The sequence below is a fragment of the Manis javanica genome, chromosome 4 (assembly GCF_040802235.1).
Source record: "Manis javanica isolate MJ-LG chromosome 4, MJ_LKY, whole genome shotgun sequence".
NCBI classification, from domain to species: domain Eukaryota; kingdom Metazoa; phylum Chordata; class Mammalia; order Pholidota; family Manidae; genus Manis; species Manis javanica.
In genome coordinates this window covers 166,965,987-166,992,179 of record NC_133159.1, presented here as the reverse complement: position 1 = coordinate 166,992,179, position 26,193 = coordinate 166,965,987, and the positions used below count along the sequence as shown (strand labels likewise).

The following is a 26,193-nucleotide window of genomic DNA, read 5'->3' as shown; positions in this document are numbered from 1 at the left end:
GGAAGCCGGAAATACCCGAGGTGAATCGGCGGAGGAGGATACCCTTACCGGAAATTGTCGAGGATTAGCGGAAACTGCCGAGTCTGATCCAGCACGTAAGTTCCTCTTCTCGGCCACGCCTTCACCCACGCACGCCACGCCCAATCGGCCACCCAGGGCTGGGCCACGCCCAGGCGTCAACCAGCAGGCTGGGCGTGTCCTGCGCTGCAGGCGGGGAGCGTTACGTGTCCCTGACGAGGTCTCCGTTCACCCCCTCCTAGTTTCTGGACTGCTTGGTCCGCGCTGGATTAAAGAAAGGGTAAAACATGAGACTTTGGGGGTGATTATATTAATCAAGAAGTATTTGTTGAGCTTAGGTCAGTTCATCCGTTCCAGAAGTACCTGTTCATGGCTCGGCTCAAAGGGAAATAGGAAATTTGGTTGGAATTACGCTCCAAAGATTTAGTATGGTCCCGTCCTCAAAAGAAATTATGATCTACATGAGGGAAAAGCGATGAAACAAAGAGTACTGTATTATGTGGTGACCATTATAAGTGATGTAAAAATTGAGAGGAGAGGGAATTTGAGATTAAATGAGGAAAGTTTTATGAAAAATAAGAGGGAGACAAACTGGGTTTTGAAGGATGGATGGAATTAGAAGGAATTAGTAAATGACGGGAAGCAAAGTGTCATCAGTTTGGTAAGAGTTAAGGCATTAACTGAAAATATCACTCAGGTGACTGGATCATTGAAAATCTCAGAAGGCAGGTAGAAATTTTTATTCTTGATAGGGGAGGGAAACTGGTATATCAAGAGATCCAGAGGCCCGATTTTGAATCTTATCTCTGGCACTAACTAGTTTTAGGTCCTCAGGCAAGTCACAAACTGAGCTTCTATTTCCATAGTCTGAAAAAAGTAACTGAAATAATTAAATTCATTAATGTTTATGGCTGTATAACTAAGCTCTCTCAAATTTCCTTCCTACTCCCTCTCCCCCAAAAATGAAACAGGGAACTATTAAAATTTTGTTTTGAGTAGATGAAGAAAATTAGTTTTTGAAGGTTAATTTTCTAATCAGTACATCTCTAGGCTAGGTGTGGGACTCATGATATATTCCATTGTGTGGAAATTTGCCCTTCTGGTTCTCACATTTTGTGCAGGTGAAACCAGGTTAGAGTGGGTCACTCCCTTCCTTTGGGTGATAGTGGAGTTGAGGTTTTTTTTTCTTTTTCTTTAAGGTCAGTTGGCAGAGCTATAACTTTCACCACCAGCCACCTCTAGTAACAACTGCTATACTTGTAGCCCCATAAAGGACAGGTGCTAAGGTGACTTTCTGTTCTGCCCTGTGCTCTGTTCTTTAGGCAGGATTATGCTGGATGAATTAGAGTGGAAATCATTTTCTACACTGCCCAAAATGGTAGCCACTAGCTATTTAAAGTTTAGTTAAAATGAAGTGAAATTAAAAACGAAAGTTCTTCAGATGCTCTAGCCACATTTCAAGGACTCATAGCCACATGTGGTTGTGACTCCCATACTGGGTAGCACAGATATGCAGTATTACTGTCATTGGCTTGACTGAGGCTGGAAGATCCAAGATGGCTTCATTCCCATGTTTGGGGCCTGAGTGATAGCTGTTGGCTGAGTACCTCAGTTCTCCTCTACAGCTTTGACCTCTCCTCAGTCAGTAGTCTAGCCCCAGCTTCTTGACTTGGTGGCTGGCAACAAAGGTGAAAATAGACACTGTGAGGCCCCTTAAGGCCTAGATTTGTAAGTCAAACCCCATTACCTCTTGTTGGTTAAAATAAGATACAGGGCCAGCCTGGATTCAACTGGAGGAGAAAATAGGCTTCACCTCTGGATGGGAGGAGTAGCAAAGTGACACTGCAAAAGGCACATGCAACAGAAGGGATTGATTGCTGGACCATCTTTGGAAACAATCTACCAGGTATGATCTGAGAGCATCTGCTAGTGGGAATAGAACAAAAGGGATGGGTAAGATATATTACTCTTAAAAGTATCAAAATACTCTTAACACAACACTCCAGATTTATTCTAATAAATTCAGAAAAAAAGAATAATATTGCTTTTATTATCTGGATAACTTCTATTAAAGTAAACTAAAGTTGTATTTGCAGTTTTTAAGTTACATGACACTATTTGCTCATGCTAAGCATGTGGTCATTTTACACTCACAATTTTTTTTTTCCACACAACGCGCTGCCAACCCAGGTCTTGTATTTGCACAATAGATTCTTGTAAACTTAAATGTAGGAAGTTTCACAACACAAGATAGATGAAGATGATTTTTTGTTGTTGTTTGAAAATGTGTGTCTAGAGTCAGCATTTAAAAAATCTGTGATGCTTTGCATTCTGGCTCTTAAGTTTAGAATTTGCTTAATGCCTTTTCTCAGAAAATAGCATCTCTTTTCTGACTGTTGTTCACTGGGCTAATACAACTGTTGTGGTTTTCTACTCATCCACAGCAAGGCCACATTGTTTGAAGTTTTGCTTTGATGGGATCTTTTAGAGCATTTTTACTTCTCTGTTCCTGACTGACCTACTTAAACTCACCATGCAGCAAGCACTTTGGCATCCTGCTGTCATCCATTATCCACATAGGCAAGTAGAGTTTGGTTACAATAAGCATTATTCCAAATACAGTAAATTATCTCTTTTCCTTGGCATGCTTCTTGGTCTGTTTCTACAATCAGATTTGAAGGTCAGCATTTAGGGAACTGTTCAAGAAGCTAGATGTGGGGTCATTGGAAAAATGCAGGTCCCACTGAAATATAGCCCAGAGTACACTTACTCTTCTGAATCCTTCAGCCCTCCTCTGTACCCGTCGTTAGTCCTTGTTGCATACCGCCTCTTAACCTCCTGATATCACCTGACCTTGAGGCCTTTTCCCACCACGTTTGCTCCTCCCTCTTGGTCAAATCATCCCCTTCCTTTGGCATCTCTGATCATACAGTCTCTTGGCTTTCCTCCTACCGCTTTGTTCTTTATCAGTATCCAGAGCCCTCTCTAACATTAGAGTGCTTCAGGGGTCTTCTTTTCACCCTACGCAGTCTTCCTGGGCAAATCCATCTATTCTTGTGCCCTCAGTGTTACATCTCAAATTGTTCCAAGGTCTGTATCTCCAGCCAGACTGCTTCATAGAACTCCAGACCCAAATGCCTAGCTGTCAACTGGATGTCTCTATCTGGATGTCTCACATTTGCTCACAATGGAACTCCTCATTCCTTGTACTTGAAATATTTTGTATCCCAATTTAAGGCCTTTCTATCTTCTCCATTGTCCAAACCTGAAACCACTCTTATTTTTAATTCTAACATGCAGTCAAAACTCTACTAATTTTACTTCCTAAATATACTTTCATGTTTCTTTGTGCTCTAGTCTTACCTACCCCCAAAACAAATCTGATTGTGGTTTCCCATTGCTCTCAGGATATAGTTCAAACCCTTCAATTTGTCTCACAAGGCCCTCCAAGGTCTAGTCTCTACCTCCTTATTCAGCCTTTTCTCACCTATTTCCCTCTTATACTCTTAATTCCACCCAAGGGGATTTCAGAATATGTCACTTTGGCACGGTTATTTTGAGCTGAAAGCAATTAAGCAGCAAACACAGAAAGAGCTCTTTACGTTCCCCCTATCTGCCTAAGAGCAGGACATAATTTTTCTTTTGTGAAGGTATTTCCTCTCCCCTCTCTTGTACCAGGAGGAGGAAAACAACCATGATCACTAGAGACAAAGCTGGCACTGAGTTGGGTCTATACAAACTAACCTTATGACAATAACATTTATCTTCCATTAGTTTCTCCATACATTTAACTTTCTACAATTTACCACCCCTAGAAACCCAAACGCTTTTTCCTATGTTTTGTCACTTGTCCACAAATTTATTACCCTTTCCTTTGCTAAGATGGTTTGTAAGCTCCAACCACCTCTTTGAGATACTTATCATTGAATTCTCCTCTGTGTATGTGTATTGCACGTGTAAATAAAGTCTTGTTTTTCAAATTCTGTTCATCTGTTTTTTTTGTCAGTTTAATTTGCAGGGCCCCAGACACTGAGGCAAATAAGGCAGAGCAAAGTTTTTTCCTCCCCTACTCCAGCCACATGGAACTTCCTGGCCCCCTTTCTTGATTCAGAAGCTTTGCATGTACTACTCTCTCTGTCCAGAATGCTCTCAATTCCACTCTTCATGTGGCTATTGCTGCTCATACTCCAAATACACTTCAAGACTTTTTCTGACTTACTAGAATACAGAGATAGGTTGACTATTCCTGCTATTGCTCTAGTGCTACCATACTTGTCCTTATTCTCATCATCCTTAACTATAATTACTTGTTTAATTGTTCATTTCCTATAAGCTCCATGAAGATAGAAGACCTGGATGCCTGTTCCAGGTTGTATTTTGCAGACCTAGTACAGTATCTGGCACATAATGGATATTCATTCTATTTTGTTTAATGAATGAATAGAATAAACTCATTCTGTTCCTATAATTATTTTTTGTTTATTGATTGATATTATATACTTAATATTTGTGTTCCCCTCAAAACCCATATTTTGAATTTTGAATTCATATGTTGAAGCCCTAACCCCTCAGTGTGGCTGGATTTGGATAGGGAGCCTCTAAGGAAATAATTAAGGTTAATGAGGTCATAAGGGTAGGCCCCTGATCCAACAGGATTAGGGGTTTTATAAGAATAGACACCAAAGAGCTCACTCTCTTTTTCTCTACCATCCTCCCTTGCACACATACACCAAGGAAATGTCATGAGACATAGTGCGAAGGTAGCCATCTACAAGCCAGGAAGAGAGCTCTCACTGGAAACCAAATTTACTAGCACCTTGATCATGGACTTCCAGCCTCCAGAACTGTGGGAAAATAAATTTCTGTGTTTAAGCCACTCAGTATGGGGTATTTTATTATAGCATCCTGAGCAGACTAATACAATTGATTATTTATATCTAATCTCCCTAAGGGAAAGCCAATTCTTATATTTCTCCATATTGTTCTTTGAAAAGATCAATTTTTCGCTTAACTCTTTAACTTGTTAAATTCAACTCATCCTTCAGGCCTCAGCTGTGACATCACATCCTCAGAATATTCCCCATCCCACATAATATAAATTATTAGCTCCATCCCAGGATTCTCTGTCACACATCTTTGTTCTGTTCCTTCATAGTATGTACAGTAATTTTTAATTTTATTTGTTTAATATAAGTTCCATTAAGACAGGAATTTTGGCTTACCTTGTTGTCCCCATCACCCAGCATAGTGTCCTGACATATACAAATAGATATTAAAATATTATAAATATAATCTGTGATTAAATGATGTGAACACTTAAATTTACCTCTTACTGGTCATAACTTGGTGCTTTTCTGAATTCCCCCTTTCTGGACCCAGAGAACATTCTGGCCTTGCACATAAGTCCTTAAGGGATTTAAAGTCAAGGCAGTGTCTGAAGTTTTGAGGCTAATCAGAAAATAAATGTTGGTTGAGGTTGAGCTCTGAGATGTGCTACATGGTCTATGGCTAGGAGGGTGGGGCAGACTTCAAAAGCACAGAGAAAAAGATAAACTGTAAGGAAAATAGCTTGCCTGGATTGGAGACTGTATAAACTTTGTTGAAATGGTGGTGTTGGGGAGAGCTGATAAGCTTTGGGTTCCAATCTGATGACTTTAGGTGATAAAATAGATCTAGGGAGCTGCTGGTGGTGATGGAGTTGGGGAGTGACCTCATGAGAGCAGAATTTGAGAAAGATCCTGCTAACAGCTGAGGATTATGTGAATTGGAGAGAGAGTAGCTGGGAATGCAGCAAAGAGGCTGCTAAGGAGTCTAGGCAGCTCTAAATTTCCATTTTTCTAGGATCCTAGATGGTTGAATCTGAAAAAAATGGAAAATGAAAATAGTTCCAAGTTACTCAATTCTAATGAGAAATATTCTTATCCAATTCCTTCTCCTTAGGGCATTCAGATTCTAACCAGAAGGCTGCTTGGTATATACAGACAGAACCAAATGAATGAATTGAATGATCTTTCTGGCTATTATCTCCTTTTCTTCAGAAGGGACATATATGCCTGACCGCTAGAAAAAAATATCTCTATTATCTGGAGAGGACCTTCACCAAATAATAGAGTCTTTGTTTCTTCTTTTTCTAGGTTCTAGACAAACTTTCATTTTTCTCTAAATAAATTGCACAGCAGTGGATTAAACACAGACTTGAATATATTCCAGTCTTGAGTGTATATAATTGGAATAAACTTTTTTGTAGTTACTTGTTTTGTGTGTCACAAATATAGAATTTGGGAGATAGATGATGAGCCAAGTTTAAAATATACTGAGTTACTTATTTCTCACTCAGGTGAGAAGTGTCAAAATATCAATTGAAAAATGTGAAGCTTGAACAATTTAGAAAAGAAGTTGGGGCTGCAGACAGGTTTTGCAGGCAGAACTAAATGCATTCTGTTTTGGTTTTGTAATACCTTGTAAAACCTCTGTGAGAGTGTTGTTCATTATAATATTAAAACTACTTCTATCTGTATCCTCCATACCATCATTGGGGCTGGGATGGCCTTTTACTTATCTTAGTAAAAGTACCTGCATACTGTACATGCTAAATCAGTGTTAGTTGAGTGAATGAATGAGAGTAATCAAGAGAAAGGAGAGAAAGGCCAGTACAGAACTTTGGTGTTGTAAATACAGCAGGGAAGACCTAGAAACAAGACCACTCGATCTAGCCACAGAGAAGTAAGTCACTGGTGGAGTGCTAGGGAGGAAGTCAGAATTCAAGAAGTAAAAGAAAAAGTTGGTGGAAAGGGAAGCCAAGAAAAGAGAACTATCTTTAGCATTAAAAGCATGTCCCCAAATGCTGTGGACAAAGTGCTGGCTAAGGGTTTGAGTCTCTTTTTCCTGTGGGTGGCAAGGCCAACTCTTTCACTGATGCCTTCTTGCTTCCTTGCCCCTTTGGGGGCCACACTTCTCTCTGAGGGAACCCCTATCAACTCCATCCACTGTTGCCTTGGAGTAGTTCCTGGATTCTAGTCTCAGGTCTGCCATGAGTGTGACCTTGGGCAAGTCACATTGTCTCAGAGCCTCTAAAGTCCCTTGCAGCTGTCAGCATGTCTGGGAGAAAACAGTTGGGATGGCTCGTGAGGATTCTGACTTGCTCTCTTTTGCTTTTCAACTATAAATTGCTTTGCTAACACCAGTTGTCCTGCCCTCTGCTTTGGATCCTTAGGCCAACTCTAACACCCCTGTGACTGGGCCTCTGCCAGTGTCCTCCTCCTCTGGGTTCAGTTTGCAGATATGACACTAGGTGGCACTACCTTGATCGCAGCACAGCCCTTTAGACTGTTGAGAGATAGGCCAAACATATTAGCATTCTCCACCTGAGCTAAGCAGCCGGGGAAATGCAGTTAAATGGATGATTTAAAGTACTCTGAGAGCCAGTGCTACCATGGTCCTTGAAATTCTGAATTTAGACCTTTCCACTCCTTTTCCACCTATACCTTTAGTGCTCTGGGTCACTGGAACTTCAAGTTTTTCATTGCTTTTTTCCTCCTTCCTTGATGGCATGGAACCTTAGATGCAGAGGATAGGGTTAATTATTCTCCTTGACTTACAAACTTCTTTCATCGATGGCCCATGCAAGGCCTGTCTTGTTTATTTATTTATTCCCTTTTAGCTCATCTCTTTTCTTGGCTTCCCTTTCCATCAACTTTTTCTTTTACTTCTTGAATTCTGACTTCCTCCCTAGCACTCCATCTAGTGATGAGCTAAATGATGAGACAATTAGGGCTCATCTCATCCAAACTACACTCACCATAGGCAACCCTCAAATATTTTCAATGTATATATATTTTTATGTGTTCTTGAATAATGGGCAGTGCTTCTAGTATGCATGTATTTTTAATTTTTTCATAATATATTTTATTCCACCCAGTATAACCAAAAGTTACTGTTTCAACATGTAATCAGTATAAAAATCACTGAGTTGAAAAAGTAGATTCACATACCTGAGTTGTTCCAAGCATACTTTAAAATTTTTCAAAACTGAATCAAGTACTGAAAAAAATCATTTTCCTTTAATATTTTCATCCAAATTGGCAAAATTGCTTTATCTGTTTTAGAACTTATTTGACTTTGAAGCAAAAACCTACCAGTTTCAAAACTATGTCTAAGTAAAGTCACTAACTCTTGTGTCAATTCAGTATTACTAAAATGAAATTCAAGGAGATAGTGCATAAATTGGAAAGCAACTCTACATTTGTTAATATCAACAAAATTATTTTAAATTTCTCCTGTCATTGTTGCAGCCAGTTTACATTAAGCTGTTGCTTACAATTAAAATCTTCTGTATATTTTTGTTAGAAAAATGTGTATTAATTTGCATTCCAAGAGGTTTCAATTTTAGTGTAAATTTTTATACCTATCTAGCTAAGTTGGAAATAAGAAGCTTCAATCTTAGCTTAATAATATATAGTGAGATAATATGCATATATTTTTAATTTATAGAAATATTACTGTGGTTTATATCTCATTCAGTTTCTTATTACCATGTTTCTTCTGTGTATATATCTAATAATCCTTTACTTCTAACTGTTACACACTCTCAGGGTCCACGTTCAAATTTTACCCAGGCATCTCCTAGTGATAGAGACCCAGATTTCTTCCAACTCCTGACACCACAGATTGTGCTGCAGTGAACAACCTTCCTTATTCATGTCCCTTATGAACTCATGTGAGATTTCTTTCAGAGGATACTTACCTCGATTGCCCTTCTAAACCACACGCACTTCTACTTCTCTTCTCCATATTTCTTAGCTTTTCTATTTCTTGGCCTTTCTTTTTTTTCTTCTATGAACTATTCGCTCTTTTGTCTTTCAATTCCCTAACAGGTTTTCCAGATGAGTCCATCCTGCTACTTATAAAACTGATTTGCTGCATTTTAGTTATTAAATTTTTATACCTAAAATGATGCTTGTTTTATTTAAGTTTTTTTTTTCTTATTTTAACTATTACACCTTTCATTTATGATATTTCTGTTTGGTTCTTTACATTTCCTTGTTCTGGTGTCATATTGATAATATTTTCCTTTATCTCTTTTAGCATGTTTATTGAGCACCTTTTAAAATCTCAGTCTGTTTATTGTCATATTTCTATTTAAGGCACAGTCTGTAATCAAATGGGTTGTATCCTTTTAAATTAGTGCTCCTCACCTGTCTTATTTTTTTGCCCACAGGCGTATAGGTTGTTCTGTCCAACAGTGCACAACAGTGCCATTGAACTCAGAAGATGAGGGTGTGTGTGTGAATGAGCCCTAAGTCTGAGAACCCCAGGCACCAAAACCCTCAAGTTAGTCAGGCCCAATCCACCAAAAAATAACTCCTCATGTCAGGCTTCACCCTTTGTCTACTCTCCCATCCCCTAGCCAGGGAGAAGCAGCCTTTGGTAGGTAGGTAGGTAGGCAAAGGGTGAGGATTCAGTTGCAATTCTCCTGCCCTAAGAGTTCAGAGGATAAGGAAGGGGAACAACTGTCCAAAGTTCTGTTGCCCCGAACCTGTTTTTTATCTGCTCCTCACAAGTACAGTGCATTTTCAGTACCCTGACGTTACCCTTACCAGCACCTGGATCATAAGTTTGAGTCACATAGGCAATGGTGCATTACTATTTGTTCTAAGACAGTGTGGAGGGAAAAGAGAAATCAGAGCCCCAGAGCTCCTTTTTTTTAAATTATTCCACAGCTATGCCTCACCACCTCCTGCTCCAAGCCAAAGCCACCACATACATACACCAGCTCAAAATAGGCTCCCCTTCCCCCAAGGGGAGTCTCACAGTTTTCTTCATTTCTTGGTATTTTCTCTTTATGATTCTTTTGTGGTTTTTCTTGGGAGAGGGAGCAGTAGTCACACTAGGACCCAAGCTTGAGGATTTTGAGCAGTTGCTCTGTGCTAGACACTGTTCTAAGCATGCCACCCATATTAACTCATTTAATCCTCACAACTACCCTATGAGGTTATGCTAGTGGCTCCATTTTTCAGATGGGAAAACTGAGATAAGAGTTAACTGGCTTATAATGAACTAACTGAATCAGGACGCTAACCCAGGCAGTCTGGCTCCTGAGTGGGCCTCTAAATCTCTGCCTCACAGCAGAGCCCAGTTTACCCAGTGCCCTCTGTGGGGACAGATGAATGTAGTGTTGGTCAGGACATTGCCTCGTGATGTCTAGCTTGAGACACTGGCCAAAAGAGAGGAGGGAGGGTAACAAGGACAAGACATTAACAGCCAGGCCTGCTGTCAGCAGCACTTAATCCAGGCAGGAGACTGATGAATCTCTCTCCCTGCAGAACACAGGCCCTGTGTAGATAGAGGTGAGAGGAGGAGGAGTGTGTGTATGTAAGCTCAGCCCAAATGAGGGCGGATGTCAATCCTCTTCCGTGCCCTTGTATGCAAATTTGACATCATAGTGTAAACTGGTTGGTGTGAAATTCTGGCCTGTGTTTTCCATCTTCTGAGCCTGACTGTCCTTCCAGAGGGAGCCTCTGAATGGGCTGGAGCAGCTCTGGCTCTGGGAGCACTAGATGCCTTGCAGAGGCTGCCGGTACCTGCTACTCCACGTGCCCCTTCACTTCTGCTCCTCTTTCCTTCTTTCTTCCTTTTCTTTGCTCTGATTGGCCAACATGTATTGGAGGCTAAGACATGTCAGAGGCCCTGTGAAGGATACTCTAGATGGAGAAGATTTGAAGGTGAAAGTCAGTGACCATGAAGCAGAATGAGGACCGTGAGAAAGGGACAGCCCTGACTCCAGGCACTGGGCCTTTATGAACTGTGGGCATCGTGAATTGTAGTAATAGCAAGGCTAGTATCAGGTATCTTGATTCTTGATGCACAGCTCTTTCTGGGAAACCACAGCTCTCTTCTAGTGACCTCTGAAGTGCCAGACACAATTTTTAGCCAGGGTTGATTAGAGAATCAGAAACTGATTTGAGGAGCATCTCCTCCTCCACTGGATCACCTGTGGCCTAAGGTCTCAGGCAAGCGGGCTCCTCATCTGAGTGTTGCTGACAGACAGGCTTTCTGGCCCCAGGGACCTGCCAAATGCTTTCTGAGCTGCAAATATTTCACACTGTGGGTACCCAGCTGCCACCCTTACCCCTCCTCCATTCCTTTCCACCTCTTCCTCACTCTTAAATGGGACACTTTACAATCCTGTTAACCACTGCCACCTTACTTATCCCTCCCTCCTAGGGGCCCCCCTTTTAGAGTTCCTTCCAGGAAATCTGAGAAACCTGAGCACACCTCTAGCTTCATCTGCCTGGGAAAACAAAGTGAAATGAACAGCTATGAATGCTTCCCATATGCCAGAAATGGTTTGTGGTGCCTTACTTAAAATATTTCATACAAATTTCACAATGACTAGAGAAAGAAATGTTTACTGTTGAATGTCCTGAGGGTCCTGGGCCCAAGATTAGGAAATGAGACCATGCTTGTCTGCCTCTACAGCCCACCCCCTCTCTATGTGTTCAGATGCCCCTCAGATCCCATTCAGCTTTCTAACCTCATAGCTCTGTTCCCAAGCAGACTGGATATTTTACTTCTCTCAATTTAAAGGAATTAAAAATAGCACAAGAAAAAAAGCAAAAGGAAAGAAAGAACTGTAAAGGATAACAATCCAGGTCTGTCTTTTGAGGATCATCGTGCTTTCTAGAATCATTAGAATAACTTGTTTTTTAACTAAAAGGGGACACATAAGAGCATCTCATTCAGTGGTTATCTTTAAACTCTTAAAACATGGAACCATTTCATAGAAAACTATCATGTGACCCCCAATATATAAAACACACAAGAGTGATACTGACTGAAGTGGTAGGGGTCGGGGAGCTCCAAGACCTCACATTGCTGTACCCTTACAGCTGGAAGCAAGTTAAGGGAGACTTAGGTGTCTTTTGAAGTTTGAAAGCCCTTGATTATCACTCATTTTAGAAATAAGCAAGCTGAGGCCCTAAGAGGGGAGGTGGCTGGCAAAGAAAAGACCAAAGTCTGAGTCTTGCAACTTCTGACCTACAGAAACCCCATTTTGTATATCTCTGTAGGACACCGAATCCAGGAAGGGGGTGCAGGTTGAAGTAGAGATGAAGAGAAGCTGGGATTCCTCTTTCCTCCTTCCTCATCACCAACAACCTGAGCTCCCAACCCCCCTGGGGAATGAGGCAGTTGAGAAAGGAACAGACAGGGAAAACAGAAGGATGCAAGCAGAGGCACACGAGAGCAGGTGCCAAGGAGTCAGAAGGAAGAGTGAAGGTGAGGCAGAACAGGGAGAGGCCAGTGAAACGAGGGAGCGAGGGAGGGGCTGGCCCAGCCCGGTATCAGGACTGGCCCAGGTTTTGGGTCCTGGTCTTGCTCTAGTATTCCCATAAGCAAGCCCTGGACCCTTTTCCTGTCTCAGTTCTTTTGAAGGCTTCCCTGCTCAAAAATGATGAGAGCATGTATAGGCTACAGGAGGGGCAGGGTGGGTAAGAGCCCCAGCACAGGGAGCCAGAATTAGCCAGCTCAGCTCCGTCTGTAAATAGCTCGATGTCTTCAGGCAGCTCAGAAGTCTCCCTGGGCCTTAGACCCTTCTCCTATAAAGTCAGATGGGATGAGATGCCTCTCTGCAGGCTCTTTCAGCTCTGAAATATCTGAGCCATGGAGCCTGGAGAATGGGCAGATGTGGGCTCCAGGGCACCTGGAACGGTAAGCTTAGGACCTAACAGGGACCAAGCATTAATAATGTAGCTATTTAGTAGTCTAGTAATCTTGTTTTATAGGTGAGGAAACTGGGCCTAGAAAAGCACACTTTTCTCCTTGTCTCAGCTTTATTTCTCTTTATCCTTTGAACAGTACAGCCTTAAGATGCAACTCAAACCAATTCTGTGTGGTAGATAAGCTTTGTTTTCTGAACATTTTATTGACTTTCAGTGTTTTTTTAAAAAACAGTACATGCTCGTTACGAAAATTTCCATTCACACAGGAAGTGAAAAAAGTAAAAAAACTGTAAATTGCTGTCATCCTCCTGTCCTCACCCCCGGGGTCCCCAGGGCCATCTCCTGGTAACAGTTTAGTGTATTCACCCTGACTTTTCTGATGAACACACAGACATAAATGTACCCCCAAATGTGATTACAATACCAATTATTTAAGAATTTCTCATTAATTATTATTATTTTAATATTATTGATAATGTTGTATTATAATTAATATAATTGTTAATAATTATAATTAATTATTAATAAATTTTAGAATCGGGCACATCCAGGTTCTCATCCAGCTCATAGCAATTAACTGAGTGACCTTGTTATTCAACCACTTTTAGTCTCTATCTCCTTATATGTAAAATGGGTGTAATAACATCTACCTTAGAGGATTGTGATGAAGACATAATGAGATTTTTTTTTTATTAAGCTATCATTTTGATATACAATCATGTAAAGGTTTCACATGAGCAACATTTTGGTTACTACATTCACCCATACTATCGAGTCCCTCCCCTTCCCCACTGCAGTCACTGTCCATCAGGGTAGGAAGATGCTACAGAGTCACTACTGTCTTCTCTGTGCTACACTGTCTTCCCCGTGACTCCCACCACACCATGCATGCCAATCATAATGCCTCTCAATCCCCTTCTCCCTCCCTCCTCACCCACTGTCCCCACTCCTCCCCTTTGGTATCTGCTAGTCCCTTCTTGGAGTCTGTGAGTCTGCTGCTGTTTTGTTCCTTCAGTTTTGCTTTCACAAATGAGTGAAATCATTTGGTACTTGTTTTTCTCTGCCTGGCTTATTTCACTGAACGTAATACCCTCTAGCTCCATCCATGTTGTTGTAAATGGTAGGATTTGTTTTCTTCTTAGAGATGAAAAATATTCCATTGTATATATGTAACCACATCTTCTTTATCCATTCATCTACTGATGGACACTTAGGTTGCTTCCATATCTTGGCCACTGTAAATAGTGCTGTGATAAACATAGGGGTGCATATGTCTTTCTGAATCTGTGATCTTGTTTTCTTTGGGTAAATTCCTAAGAGTGGAATTCCTGGGTCAAATGGTATTTCTATTTTTAGTTTTTTGAGGAACCTCCATATTGCTTTCAGTGTAGGAGGGTTCCCCTTTCTCTGCATCCTCGCCAGCATTTGTTGTTCCCATAATGAGATTTTACATGAACATCAGTTATCAGTGCCTGGTACATAGTAATCACTACACGCACACACACACAGAGTCTGGGGGGCACAGGGAAGTAAGAATTATAATAAAAATGAGACCCAGGTTCTGGACCTCCTACCTCATTGACTTTCAGCCACACCTCTCTGCCTCCCCTTGGCCACCCCTCCAGGTGCAAGTTAAAATACTCAGTACTTGTTGAATGAATGATTGAGGTGGGTGCAGTTGGGAGACCAATTGATTTGATGGCTGTGGAGTTCCTGGGATGCCTGCTCTGGGAGATGGAGAGTTTGACCCTGTGGGACAGAGTGGGTTGGCTGGACCAGCTGTTGCTTCAGGGCTCCAGGCTGGAGAGCTGAGCCACAGGGCAGAGCTGAGGCCCCAGAGTGGCTCTCAGCTTAAAGGATCTTGGCTTAAAAGGAATGTGCAGTGGGCTGTCTCTGCTCAGGAGGGGCTAAAAAAAGCCTTACCCTCCCCTGGTCTTTGTGTGAGGGTTATCAACTGCTCAAGTCAGCTCATCTCTCTGGCTGGACTGGCATTTCTGAGATGGTCTGTTTTCCTGGCCCCTCTGGGTTTCCACCAATTGGCAGTAAGGGGTCCGCCTGACCCAGAGGTGGAGACTCTGAAGGGGGAGGCATGGAGGGAGGGGCAGGGGGAAGGGGCTGGTCCCCCCAAACCTGGTGACAATGCACAGTTGTCAGCTCTGCCCTGCTGGTGTTTCTTCCTTTTATAGCCAGCAGCAGTTGCTGTTGCTCTCACCCAGCCCCTCTGTGGGGGCTCCTGCCCAGGATAAAAGGGGAGGGCAGTGGCCCTGCCTCTGTCTCGCCAGGCACTACATCTCTGGATTCCTTCTTAGGTCCCATCTCCACTGAGGGTCCCAATAAGAAAACATGCCTCCCAAGAAGCCCGAGCCTAAAAAGGAAGTGGCCAAGCCAGCCCCAGGCCCTGCCCCAGCTCCTGAGCCCCCTAAGGAACCTGCCTTTGACCCCAAGAGTATAAAGGTGAGTGAGCCTCAGCTGCTGGGATGGGATGGGGATATGGGGGGATGACTTTCAGAATCCTCTTTTCCTGGGAGCTTAGAGATAAGGTGAGGGCCGTGGTGTCCATGCCCCGGATCACAGTGCATGGTGGAACAGGTGTTGGGGCCTGTGAAGGATATTCCAGGTTGCAGGCCTTTCCCTCAAGAATGGGTTTCTGCTCTGTCTGAGGAAGCCCTGCTCTGTTACCCCAAATTTGCCCAGCAGAGCTGGGAATAGCAGGGAGGTGCGACCACCCAAGCACCAGCCTTTTTTAAGGTGTTGTGGGGACCACCATAACAGAGCAGAAGAGCCTGACCCTTCCCCTGGGGTGCTATGGCATTGTTGTGGAGAAAAGACACATGGTGGTAGGTACCAATGTGACTTGGAGCAAGCGATGTGAACGGTGAGGGAGTGTGCTCCCTGTGCGCTGTGGGTCTGGGAAAGGCTTCACTTGCAAAGACCCTTGCAGTGGGTGGGTGGTAAGGGGGCAGGGAGGCTCTAGATAGAGTGAGAGGAGGCTGCTTCCCTCTTCTCCCTAACCTGGTGAGAGAGCTAGGCCTGGCCTCCTCTGCCTCCCCAGCCTTATTCCCTCTCTGCCACACCCTGCTCCCCTCACTGGAAGGTTCCTTTCCCTGGAGCTGGTGTGGGTACTGTATGCTGACCCCGTCATTTGCGGTCTACCAGCTATCTGGCCCAGCTGCTGAAGGAATGGAGCAGGGTGGGGTGGGCCGAGGAAGGAGGGGTCCGAGGCCCCTGGGCAGTGGAGCAGTTCTAAGCCTTGGCGCCAGACGGTGAGAGGACAAGTGGCTACTGGTATGAAGAGCTGTAATAACAGATTAGGAGTGGTGGGCCCCTGGAGATATCCACATTAGGGCAGGGCTGGGGGTGGTGAGGAATTTGACCAAAATAAGGCCTCAGGACCAGGGTCTGAGATGAGAAGGCAGGGAAACTAAAACCCTCCATGGCCCTCTCAGGATTCCTCCCAGCACCCACTGCCCCAGGATTTGTGCCCCTGCAGTTGTGCCAAGGACCCTGGAGTTGATCTATAATGGACGAGAGTAAGCAGAATTGCTTGGCCAACAGATGAAGGCAGTTGCCCCATCTCTGAGCTTTGTTGTGGTACAGTCTGGGGAAACTGAGGCAGAGTGTAAGACCTCAAGGTACCTGGAGGTTTTCTTGTTCATCATCACTCTGTGTGGGCAGAGTGTGGCAAGAAAAGCTGACCATCTCTGCAGTCAGAACACCTTTATTTCTGTTTTTTCCTGATAATGCATTACTCCTGTGGGACAGCCTGGCCCCTGGCCTGGGCAGCTGCTGCCTGCTGGTAGCAGATGAGTGCCTTCCCTCTGGCCTGTCACCCCTCTGGCTACCCACTTCTGCATTCCTCTCCCCTGGCTGGAATCTCTTTTCCATGTCTGGACCTTCTAATCCTGGGAGTTGTTGATATTGCTTTAAAGTGGAAAAAAAGATTCAGATGTCTGCCATGAGAGCCATTTTCCCTGTCATCACACTTACCCAGTTCCTCTGCTTAGAAGATTCTTTGCTCAAAGATAGAGCAAAAGTAAATGTAAGCCCAATGTGTGTGCTTATGACCATGCATTCTGATTTTATGTTTTCATGCTAATTTCTCTTACACATCTACACATTTACTTCTGGGGCTTAAAGCAGTGCAAAGTAAGGCAAACTGCACCTTCCCTCAGAGAGTTCATGCAAAGCATGCTTCTCCCTATTTAGAGGGCTCCTTTCAGTTCCTGACCAACCCCATCTTTGGCAAAGTCCATTCCCCGGGGCACAGCTAGTTTCCTTCCCAACCCGGGTTGACCCCTTTCCCCCTTCCTAGTCTATCCCAGCCACCTCCAGGGTCCACATTAATGGAGGCCAGCCTGGAGTGGGCACAGCACAAGGACAGAATTAGGACTAGGAATGGTGGTGCATGAAGAAGCTGCTCCAGGATTGGTTACTAGCACCAGTGGAGAGGAGATGGCAGGGAGAGGTGGTAGATGAGGACAGTGAAGAGACATACAGGTCCTATCTGACAAGTGATGACTCGCACTTGTTCACTGTCACTCATTTGCAGAGCCTCCCACCTGTTTCTTCTCTACTCAGCGTCCAATTATTATGCAGTGGGAAGGGAGGACCCAGAATTTATTCTTTCACCCAGCAGATGCATTTGAGTGCCTACTCTGTGCCAGGCATTTTGGTGAACAATAACTAAAGTCCCTGCCCCCACGGGAACCCTGCCTTACAGCCACAAAACACCGAGGACCCCTCACCCCCGCCGAGTACTCGTGCTGTCCCTGAGAGGGACATGTGCTGGCGTGTGAGGGAGGTGGATTGAAGAAAAACGTTGAAGGAGATGGTTGGAAAGTCAGCATCAGGTAGAAAAGGGAGGCCTTGGGTGAGGAGTGGTGGGCACCCAAACAGAGAAGAGGGGCTCATGGGGGTAGGGAGAGCCTGAAGCAATGGAAGTGAAGGCAGCTGATGGCCAGTTGGGATGAGGCAGTGACTTTTGACCCAAAGGAATTATAGGGAGTTCATGTGGGTTCTAGAGTTATCTAGAATCATGCTCTTTCTCTCCCTTTCGCTTGGAGCCGTCACTTAACAAGTGGTGTTGAGGGAGCTTTGGAGGCTGCTCTGTTTGATAGCCTGTCAGCTGTGGCCCGTTCTTCGGGAGACTGGCATTTTACCCTGAGCCTCCTGCCCTCCTCATCGTTGGCCTGCTGCAGGTGGCTGACTGCGGTGGAAGCCACTGCTTCTGTGTGGAAGCCTTTCGCAGTCTCAGCCCTCCTCCCGTTTCTCTCCCCACAGATAGACTTCACTCCTGACCAGATCGAAGGTGAGTACGAACAACCAGCCCTGCTGTCGCCCTTTCCTGGAGGAGGAGGAGTTGTAGTCAGCACTGTGACAGTAATCACCACACCCTCATCCTCGCAAAGCTGTATTTGCCAAAGGTTTTCTAGTCCTCTCTTTCACCTGCAGCATGTTACTAAAGTACTTTACACGGATTAACTCACCTAATTCTCACAACACCACTTTACAGGTGATAACACTGAGGCACAGAGGGGTTGGGGGGCTTGCCCAGTATCACACCTGCAGCTGGTGGGGCAGCCAGGTTTCAAACTCAGGTAATCTGATTCCAGACCTGAATTCTCAGTTATCCTGCCAGACTGCCTGGAGCATAATAGGTGCACAGCAAAAATTTCTTTTTTCTCTCTATCCAAAACACCTATTATTCAAGATACTTAGAATCTCTCATTTCCATTTCTGTTACTGGGGAAGTCCTCCTTAGGTTGCTAGCTTCCTCTCCCCTCCTCCTGTAGTCTGACAAGATGCTCACACACCAATGGTGGCTGGGCCTGTGGTGACTTGAGGGTGCCTGTTCCACCTATGATCTACATCAACACCCTTCTCCATCTCTGATGAAGACAATTCGTTTCCTCAATTTTATGTAAAGTGTTATTAGGTGCAGCTTCAAGACCATTCTCAGGCTTTCCCGCTGTCCAACCTGATTGTTGCCCATTAGGCCCTCCTCTGTACGAGTCTGATGTTTGAGAATGAAATGTTTCATCATGTGATCCCTGCTTTACAGCTGGGTCTCACTGTTACAGCAACTTACCCCTGCCTGTGTTTCTCCCACCAAATGCCTCCAGAGCACCCTCTAGATACCCTCTATCCATTTGAAGGTAGTTGTCAAAATCCTTTTCAGCTCTATATTCTCCAGTGATATGGCCCCAATTTTTTTTATGCTTTTTTTTTTTTTCTCTCAAGAGGAATTAGCATCTAACTGTTGATTGCCTTCTCTGGTACTGCTCCAGATTTCCATATGCTTCTAGAAAGGGATTACCACCATTGCTCACTGCTCTAGTAAGTAGCTGACTATAACAGACTATTGAGAAAAGGTTTCTTCTGGGTCCATGAACATCATACTCATATACCTCAAGATCACAATGGCTTTGCTTTTTCCTAACAGCATTCATAAACTTCAGTGTTTGGTTTTTATGTGTGTGCCAGGCTTGCAGCATTAGTAGGTACAGCAGACCTCTTCCTCCTCCGGCTTCCTCCCGGCTGTTTCCTTGGCTTCCTTAACAGTTGCCAGAAGTCCCATCTGCATCAGCCTTTAAATGAGGATAATAACACCTATAGCGTAAGGTTTTTATAATGATTAATGAGGTAATCCATGCAAAATTAGCTCACAGCCTGGCCCGTGGTAAGTGCTCAAATCATAGGTGATTATTCCTGCAATTCTCCCTCATGCCTCACCCCTATTAAGTGTCATTATAGTCTTCCTTTATGAGGAGACTCCTTTTATTAAATCTGACCTCACTCTTCTGAATGAACTAGGAGATGAAAAAGTCTGAGTTCAGATTCAACTAACATATTCATTGAGCACTGAATTTCTACCAGAAGCCATGCTAATTGCTTTAAAAGTTAAAAAAAAATGAAAACCTTCTAGAAGCAGTGAAGTAGGTGTTACTTCCTTTTGACAGAGGAGGAAACAAAGGTTCACTGAGGTTAAGTGACTTGCCAAGATCACACAGTTAGGTGGTAAAATTGGGATTAAGCTCAGCAAGTTAGCATTGTTTGAGCATTTAGTTTGTGCAGAACATTGTGTTAAGATTTCTCACATATTATTTAATTTGAACGCAATTTAAGGATCCTCGGAGGTAGGTGCCATTTATAGCAGAGAAGAGGTTTGTGGAGGTTAAATATTTACTTGCCCAAGTTTATAGCTAGTAAGCAATGGAAATGGAATTTGAACACCATTATTCACTAATGTGAAAGATGTGAGGTTTTATATCTTTTAAATTCATACGAAGTCTAATAAAGAATTGCAAGTAAATGACTTGGGGAGTCTGCTTTGACATGTGAAGTGATTTATGAATAATCCATATGCAGCCTCTAAGGAAATAAATGTTTCTAAAGTATTTGGAGAGGATTAAAAGCAGCTTTCCTCTGAAGTCCTTCACACATTCTTCTTTGGTTTATATTGTTAATCTGCTTAGTAACCCATTTCTTTGCCGATGGCATAAGGTATCTTCAGTGCCATTCCTAATCCAAATTATCCCCAGTAATGAATTGGTTGAATCAAAATTAATGAGGAATTGAGTTGAGGTTCTTTGCAGACTAGGAGTGCCTTAATTCGGCCTTGCCCCTTGGACACCTGCCCTGATGCCTTCAGGGAGTTTGATCCCTATAGTTCTGAGTTGGCTCCAGAACTAGGAGCTGTAATAATAACCACCAGTTTTTGATTCCCTAATCACATGCTAGACACCATACTTGGCATGCTGTGTAATCCACCCAGCAGCCCACTCAGGTGGACACTGTGTCCCCACTTAGAGCTAAGAATAGGAGGGCCCACAGAGGTTAACAGTTTGCCAAGGCCATGTGCGGGTGGTCTGTTCTTTCCCCACATCACCTTTTCTGGCTGGGAGCCCCCTTTCAGCCTGAAATAGGCAGTACTGATATTAGCTGACTTTCCAACAGGTCCTATCACTTTGCAGAATGCCTCCACATCCTGCCACCTCCTTTGACACTCAGGGTAACTGGTGAGAGTGGGGGTGGAGCCTTACTCCCCATGTGTACCCAAGGAAACTGAGACACAGCCAGGCACAGAGCCAAGATGAGAACCAGGAATCCTGCCGCCTAAGCCAGTGTTATTCTCACTTTCCTGCCATTTTCAGGGGTCAGGCACGTCTTCTACACCAGGGAAGGACGTGTGCATGGAAGGGGTGGAGGCAGGGGAGACATTCAAATTAAAAGACGAGTGACTGCTAGAAGAGACCCCAGCCTAGTGCCCGGGCAGAGCCCAGAGGCTCCAAGATGCCTCTTCCACTGTTAGAGGATGGGGTGGGGCCGGGCTCCAGGGAGGGGCTGGGATGACGGCTGAAGGGAAGTACTGAAATATTTCATGGGCCACATTGACATGGTCTTCAGGCTGGGTGGTGGCGATGATCAGCCCCCAGCCAGGGCCTTCACTTGGCCCAGGGGGCTGCAGCCAGTTCTTCTTGCTGCAGAGTTCAAAGAGGCCTTTTCCTTGTTCGACCGGACCCCGACTGGAGAGATGAAGATCACCTATGGGCAGTGTGGGGATGTTCTGCGGGCCCTGGGCCAGAACCCCACCAACGCCGAGGTGCTGCGCGTCCTGGGCAAGCCCAAGCCTGAAGGTCAGTGGGGGCCTGGTGGCTTGAGCTCTGGTGTCTACCCTGCCACCTCTGGGGCTTTCCTACTGCCGCCTTAGCCTCTCAGGACCAGCCTCCCCTCCCCAGGTTACCCTCTTTCCATAGCTAGAATTTATCTGGAAACCCTTAATTGACCCCTGAGAAATGGGCCCTCAGCTTGTTCTTGTTTACCACAGATGGTTAGGAGCCCCTGGAGAGCAGGACCAACATTCTGTTGCTTCAGTGTCTTCCTCTGGCACCCTTGGGTGCCAAGACACCGGGGCAGGGAGGTTCTGTGGGCATCTGATAACTATCCACCCACCCGCACACCCCCAACTCATAGCTCTTAGGGAGGTGTCACCGCACTGAGATGTCCTGGGACCACTGTGAGTTATATCACAAATCATTTGTTTCTAATAATGGTTAGAGCACTGAAGATTGCAAATTATTTGTTTAGTATAAATTAGAGCAGATTCAAGATTAGCTGTATAATAATGTGCCTCTGTCACTCATTTGCATTCAATAGGTTTTAGTGAATGAGTTTAGAAAGTGGTGCAAGGGAGTGTGTCCTATTTATGGAGGTCATTGTCGCATGTGACAATAAAGTTAACAGCGCTCGAACACACATGTTCTGAGAGGTGCGGCACTAGAGGCTGGGCTCCTTACTGGTTCCTCACCCCCTTCCTTCCCCTGGCTCCTTCCCCTTGCTGGTGAAGAGATGGTGTGGGGTGAAGGATGTGGGCAGGAGGGGCCAGAAGACCAGGAGGACCAGTCACAGGGCTTCGTATAAGCCAAAAGGTGTCTGGCACTTCCATTTTGGGGGATTCCTGGGTTGTTATAAAAGAAAGAAATGCCAACATTTGTGCTATTTAAAAATGGGGCATCTATTAAATTAAATCTTTAACCCACTACAGTGTGAGAGAAGTGCTAGTCACAAGAGAATTGCAAATTTATAAAAATTATTCATTCAGAGTTGCTCCAAGCAAGGTAGTCTAGTGATGGGACCCAAATGCAGAGTTATGCAAAATTTTCTTCTTGCAATCCTATCACTTTACCTCTGTGGCTGTGTGTCGGTCACATGTCCAAAGTCTAAATTGTGCATGTGAGACCTGGGGTGTGCAGCCTGTCAGGCCCCTCCACTCCTGCTGTCTCTGTCCCCAGCTTCCCTGCCAACTGGCCACCTGGAGTAGGGGTCTGGATGGAGTCACAGTGCCGTCTCTCCTCTGCCCTGGTCCTTTCACTGAGAAGAGTGCCCCAGAGCCAGTTTCCAGGCTGCTGCTATGGCTCTGTGCCCTCTAGGATCACTGGAGGGTACCCCACCCAGAGGGTGGCTGCTGCCAGGAACAGGTCCTAGCCTGGTCTAGGTGGTGTGAGAGCCCCCCTGACTCTCTGCTCCCCTCAGGCTTCTGCTCACTTGCATTCTCTTTCCTTGCCCGTGTCTGCCTAAAGAAATGAATACCAAGATGCTGGACTTTGAGACATTCCTGCCCATCCTGCAGCACATCTCACACAACAAGGAGCAGGGCACCTATGAGGACTTTGTGGAGGGGCTCCGGGTTTTCGACAAGGAGAGCAACGGCACAGTTATGGGTGCTGAGCTTCGCCATGTGCTTGCCACCCTGGGTATGCCAGCTGGGCAGAGGCAAAGCCCAAGAGGGAGGAATGGAGGGGTGGAGGTGCCCAGGTGGCATTTGTTCAGGGGACTTGTAGGGGGGTCCCTGCATCCTTGATCACATCTTGATCCAGGCCCTGTCTCCCTGGGCTTTGTAGGAACACCTTCCCCAACTTCATTCACTCAGCGGGCCTTGGGAAGAGAGGAGAGCAGGTTGGCAGAGCGGGGCTGAGGCCTGAGAGATGGGTGCAGGGCTCCTGACCTAGTGTTTGCCTCGGTCACTGGGTGGTGGCTGTAGGGTAGAGGGACAAGGAGGGGCTTTAGGACCCTTGGCTCCACCCTCCAAAGCCTTTAGGGGAGACCTGCTATGACCACTTCCCAGACGTGGGGAGTCTTCCTTCAGCACTCAGGGGAGTTCTCGGGTTTCACCTGTCTCTCCTTTGCCATCTGTAACTAAGTGCCCACTGCCTCCCCCCAGGAGAGAAGATGACGGAGGCTGAAGTGGAGCAGCTGTTAGCTGGGCAAGAGGATGCCAACGGCTGCATCAATTATGAAGGTGTCAGGCCTTGCCTTGCCTCCCTGGGCACCCAGGGATGGGCGGGTGGGCACCGTTTTGGTGGGGCGGCTCTGCAGAAGAGCAGGGACCCAGGAGCCAGAGGACATGCACCAGGTAGGCTTTGATGGGCCCATGGATATTGCTGTTTTCCATCTGGGAGTGAACCTCTCAGGGTAACTGAGCATGGATTTTAGAGACAGCTCTGTGATACCCAAGCTGTGTGACCTTGGTCAAGTCACTGAGCTTCTCTCAGCTTCAGTTTTCTCATCTGAGCAGTGGGGTGATGCTGGCATCTTTCTTAAGGTTTGCAGGGGTTAGCAGAGATAATGTAGCTCATTTCATTCCTATCTCATATCAGTGCAGAGAGTGACACAGAGCAGGGGTCAGGTCTTTTCCTTTCTTCCACCTTCTCACTGTCAACCTCCAAATAACAGAAAGAATCACAGTCCGGGAAGGTTTGAGGTCAGCCAGTAACAGGGAAGGGGGCAGAGGTTTAGGGGATGAGAGGGCACGAAAGAGCTGAGAGTGCCAAGGGCAGTGCTGACTTCGCCTTCTTTCCCAGCTTTCGTCAAGCACATCATGTCTGGGTGAAGCAGACCCCTCCAGGGTAAGTGCTGGTCTCTTCTGTGAACCACCACGTGCCCTAGAGCTCCTCTGCCCCAGTCTGACCCCACTGACCCCTAATTAGAAACCAGGGGGGTCCTGATGTGAGGGCAGCCTGGCCCTGCCCATCATTTCCCCTCCCTCTCGGTGCTCAGCTCCCTCATTCCCTTCCTGCCCTGCCTCCCACCCTCCCTGCTCTTTGCACCCTATCTGGACCCTCCTTGGTCACCTCCTCCTCTCCCAGGGTCTCTCAAGGCAAGACCACTCCTCATTCCGTCTGGCCTGGGGCCCTGTGTGTGAGCTCCTGTGTGTGAGAAGGCCAGGTCCCAGTGGAAGAGCGTGTCCCTGGCCTGTGCTCTGGACCCTGCACCTCTTCCCTTCCCTGCACCCACTGGGCTGGGTGCCATCCTGATAGGGGTGGGGGCTGGTGGTAAGGGGTTGGAGTATGGAGGGTGAGATGTGCTTTCCATCCAGTACTTTCTTTCAGGTGCCTGGCCCTTGGCCTTAGCCCTCCAGGGTGACCTAGCGAGAGGCCCAGCATGACTGGGCTGGAGCTGGAGTCCTGGATTAACCACAGCCCCAAGGACCTCCAGGATGGATGCCCTCTGTAAATAAACAGCTCCAGCAAGGCTGGGACAAGTGCCCTGACTCTGACCAGTCTCTGTGTTGTTTTTAAGACTAATTAATTAACTGAGTTGGGTTTTTGCGGGTATGTGTGTGAGATAATGTCACCTGAGGCCGCAGGTATATTTCTCAGAGGAATGGATAGGACCTGGGAGCTGGGAGTCAGAGGCCAAAGCCCACGATCTGGAAGCACCAAGGTCAGGCCTGTGAGCAGAGAGCTCTGGAAGGGTCTGTGTTTGAGGGGTGGGAGGAGGTCCCTCCTGGGCTCACTCTGCACCTTGTCTTACCTCCAGGCAGCAAGCAGGAAGAGGGATACCAGGGCTCCTCAACCCATCTTTGCTCTGCTTTTTCTTTTTAAAAGAAAACTGTGGTATAATCCACATAATATAGAATATCCTATCTTAACCATTTTTATGTGTACAGTTCTGTAGTATTAAGTATATCCATATTGCAGTGCCACCAATCTCCAGCACTTTTCCATCTTATAACTGAAACCCTGTTCCCACTAAACAATAGCTCCCCATTTCTCCTCCCCCCAGCCCCTGGCAACCACCATTCTACTTTCTGTCTCTATGAATTTGTCTACTCTAGGAACCTCTTCAGAGTGGAATCATGCAGTATTTATCTTTTCGTGACTGACTTATTTCACTTAGCATAATGTCTTCAAGGTTTATCCAGGTCGTAGCATGTGTCAGAATGGCCTTCCTTCTCAAGGTGAATAGTTTTCCTGTGAACATATGTATCACATTTTGGTTATGGTTCTTGTTTCTTGATGTGGGCCCTTTAAGTGCCTCTTCCCCTGTGTGCAAAGCCCGTGGTACCTGATTCAGCCCTGCTTGTTCTGGACATCTCACTGGCTCCCTGCTCACACCATGGGCTCCACACCCAGGACTCCAACTCAGGGTTCTGGAAACTGTCAGGGTCAGAGGAAACAGGAAAGTGTCAGGGTCAGAGGAAACACAGCCCTCAGGCTGGAGCGCAGGGGGGTCAGGAGAAGCAGTGTGGAAAGGAGAGAGACAAGAAAACCAGCTATTGGGAAGGAGAAAGACGATGTGATAAAGTTGGAGACACACACCCATGAGCAGACTCATTTATATTGGAGCTCAGGGGCCTCCTCACTCCTGTAATGGGGCTCCCGATAGCCCCGAGAACTCCCCGAGGGGGATTAGATACTCCTCAGAGTCTTCCTGCTGCCCCGTCAGGGCATCTGTCCATAGGCCTCTGTGGAACATCTATAAATTCAGCCAAGGCTGAGATTTCATGAACCCAGATGGGAAGCTTATCATGGAAAGCTGAGAACTGTGAGCCTAAATTCGGCCTTCTTCGAAGTTAAAATCTGGCAGGGAGGACAAGACCAAGGCCCATGTGTACCCTTCCTGTTTTAGAGGAGCTTCAGCTTTGGGAGTGAGATCTGTATGTACTTGTGACGGG

General features: G+C 45.5%; 1 protein-coding gene across 4 annotated transcripts; it reads left to right on the top strand.

Moving 5' to 3' along the window:
• Positions 1-151: 151 nt before the first annotated feature.
• On the top strand, positions 152-24,786 carry MYL4 (myosin light chain 4). Of its 4 annotated transcripts, none has more exons than XM_017658806.3 (9): positions 152-298; positions 1,786-1,924; positions 15,047-15,191; positions 18,018-18,045; positions 21,224-21,373; positions 22,817-22,990; positions 23,458-23,535; positions 24,098-24,142; positions 24,626-24,786. In XM_017658806.3, exons 3-8 carry the CDS (start codon positions 15,081-15,083, stop codon positions 24,124-24,126), a joined length of 570 nt encoding a protein of 189 aa, XP_017514295.2. In that variant the 5' UTR covers positions 152-298; positions 1,786-1,924; positions 15,047-15,080; the 3' UTR covers positions 24,127-24,142; positions 24,626-24,786. The 4 variants fall into 4 exon arrangements, with proteins under 4 accessions (XP_017514295.2, XP_017514297.2, XP_073091818.1 ...); XM_017658808.3 differs by having other exon boundaries at positions 167-298; positions 1,792-1,924; XM_073235717.1 differs by lacking the exons at positions 152-298; positions 1,786-1,924 and adding an exon at positions 14,689-14,803.
• Positions 24,787-26,193: the final 1,407 nt, after the last annotated feature.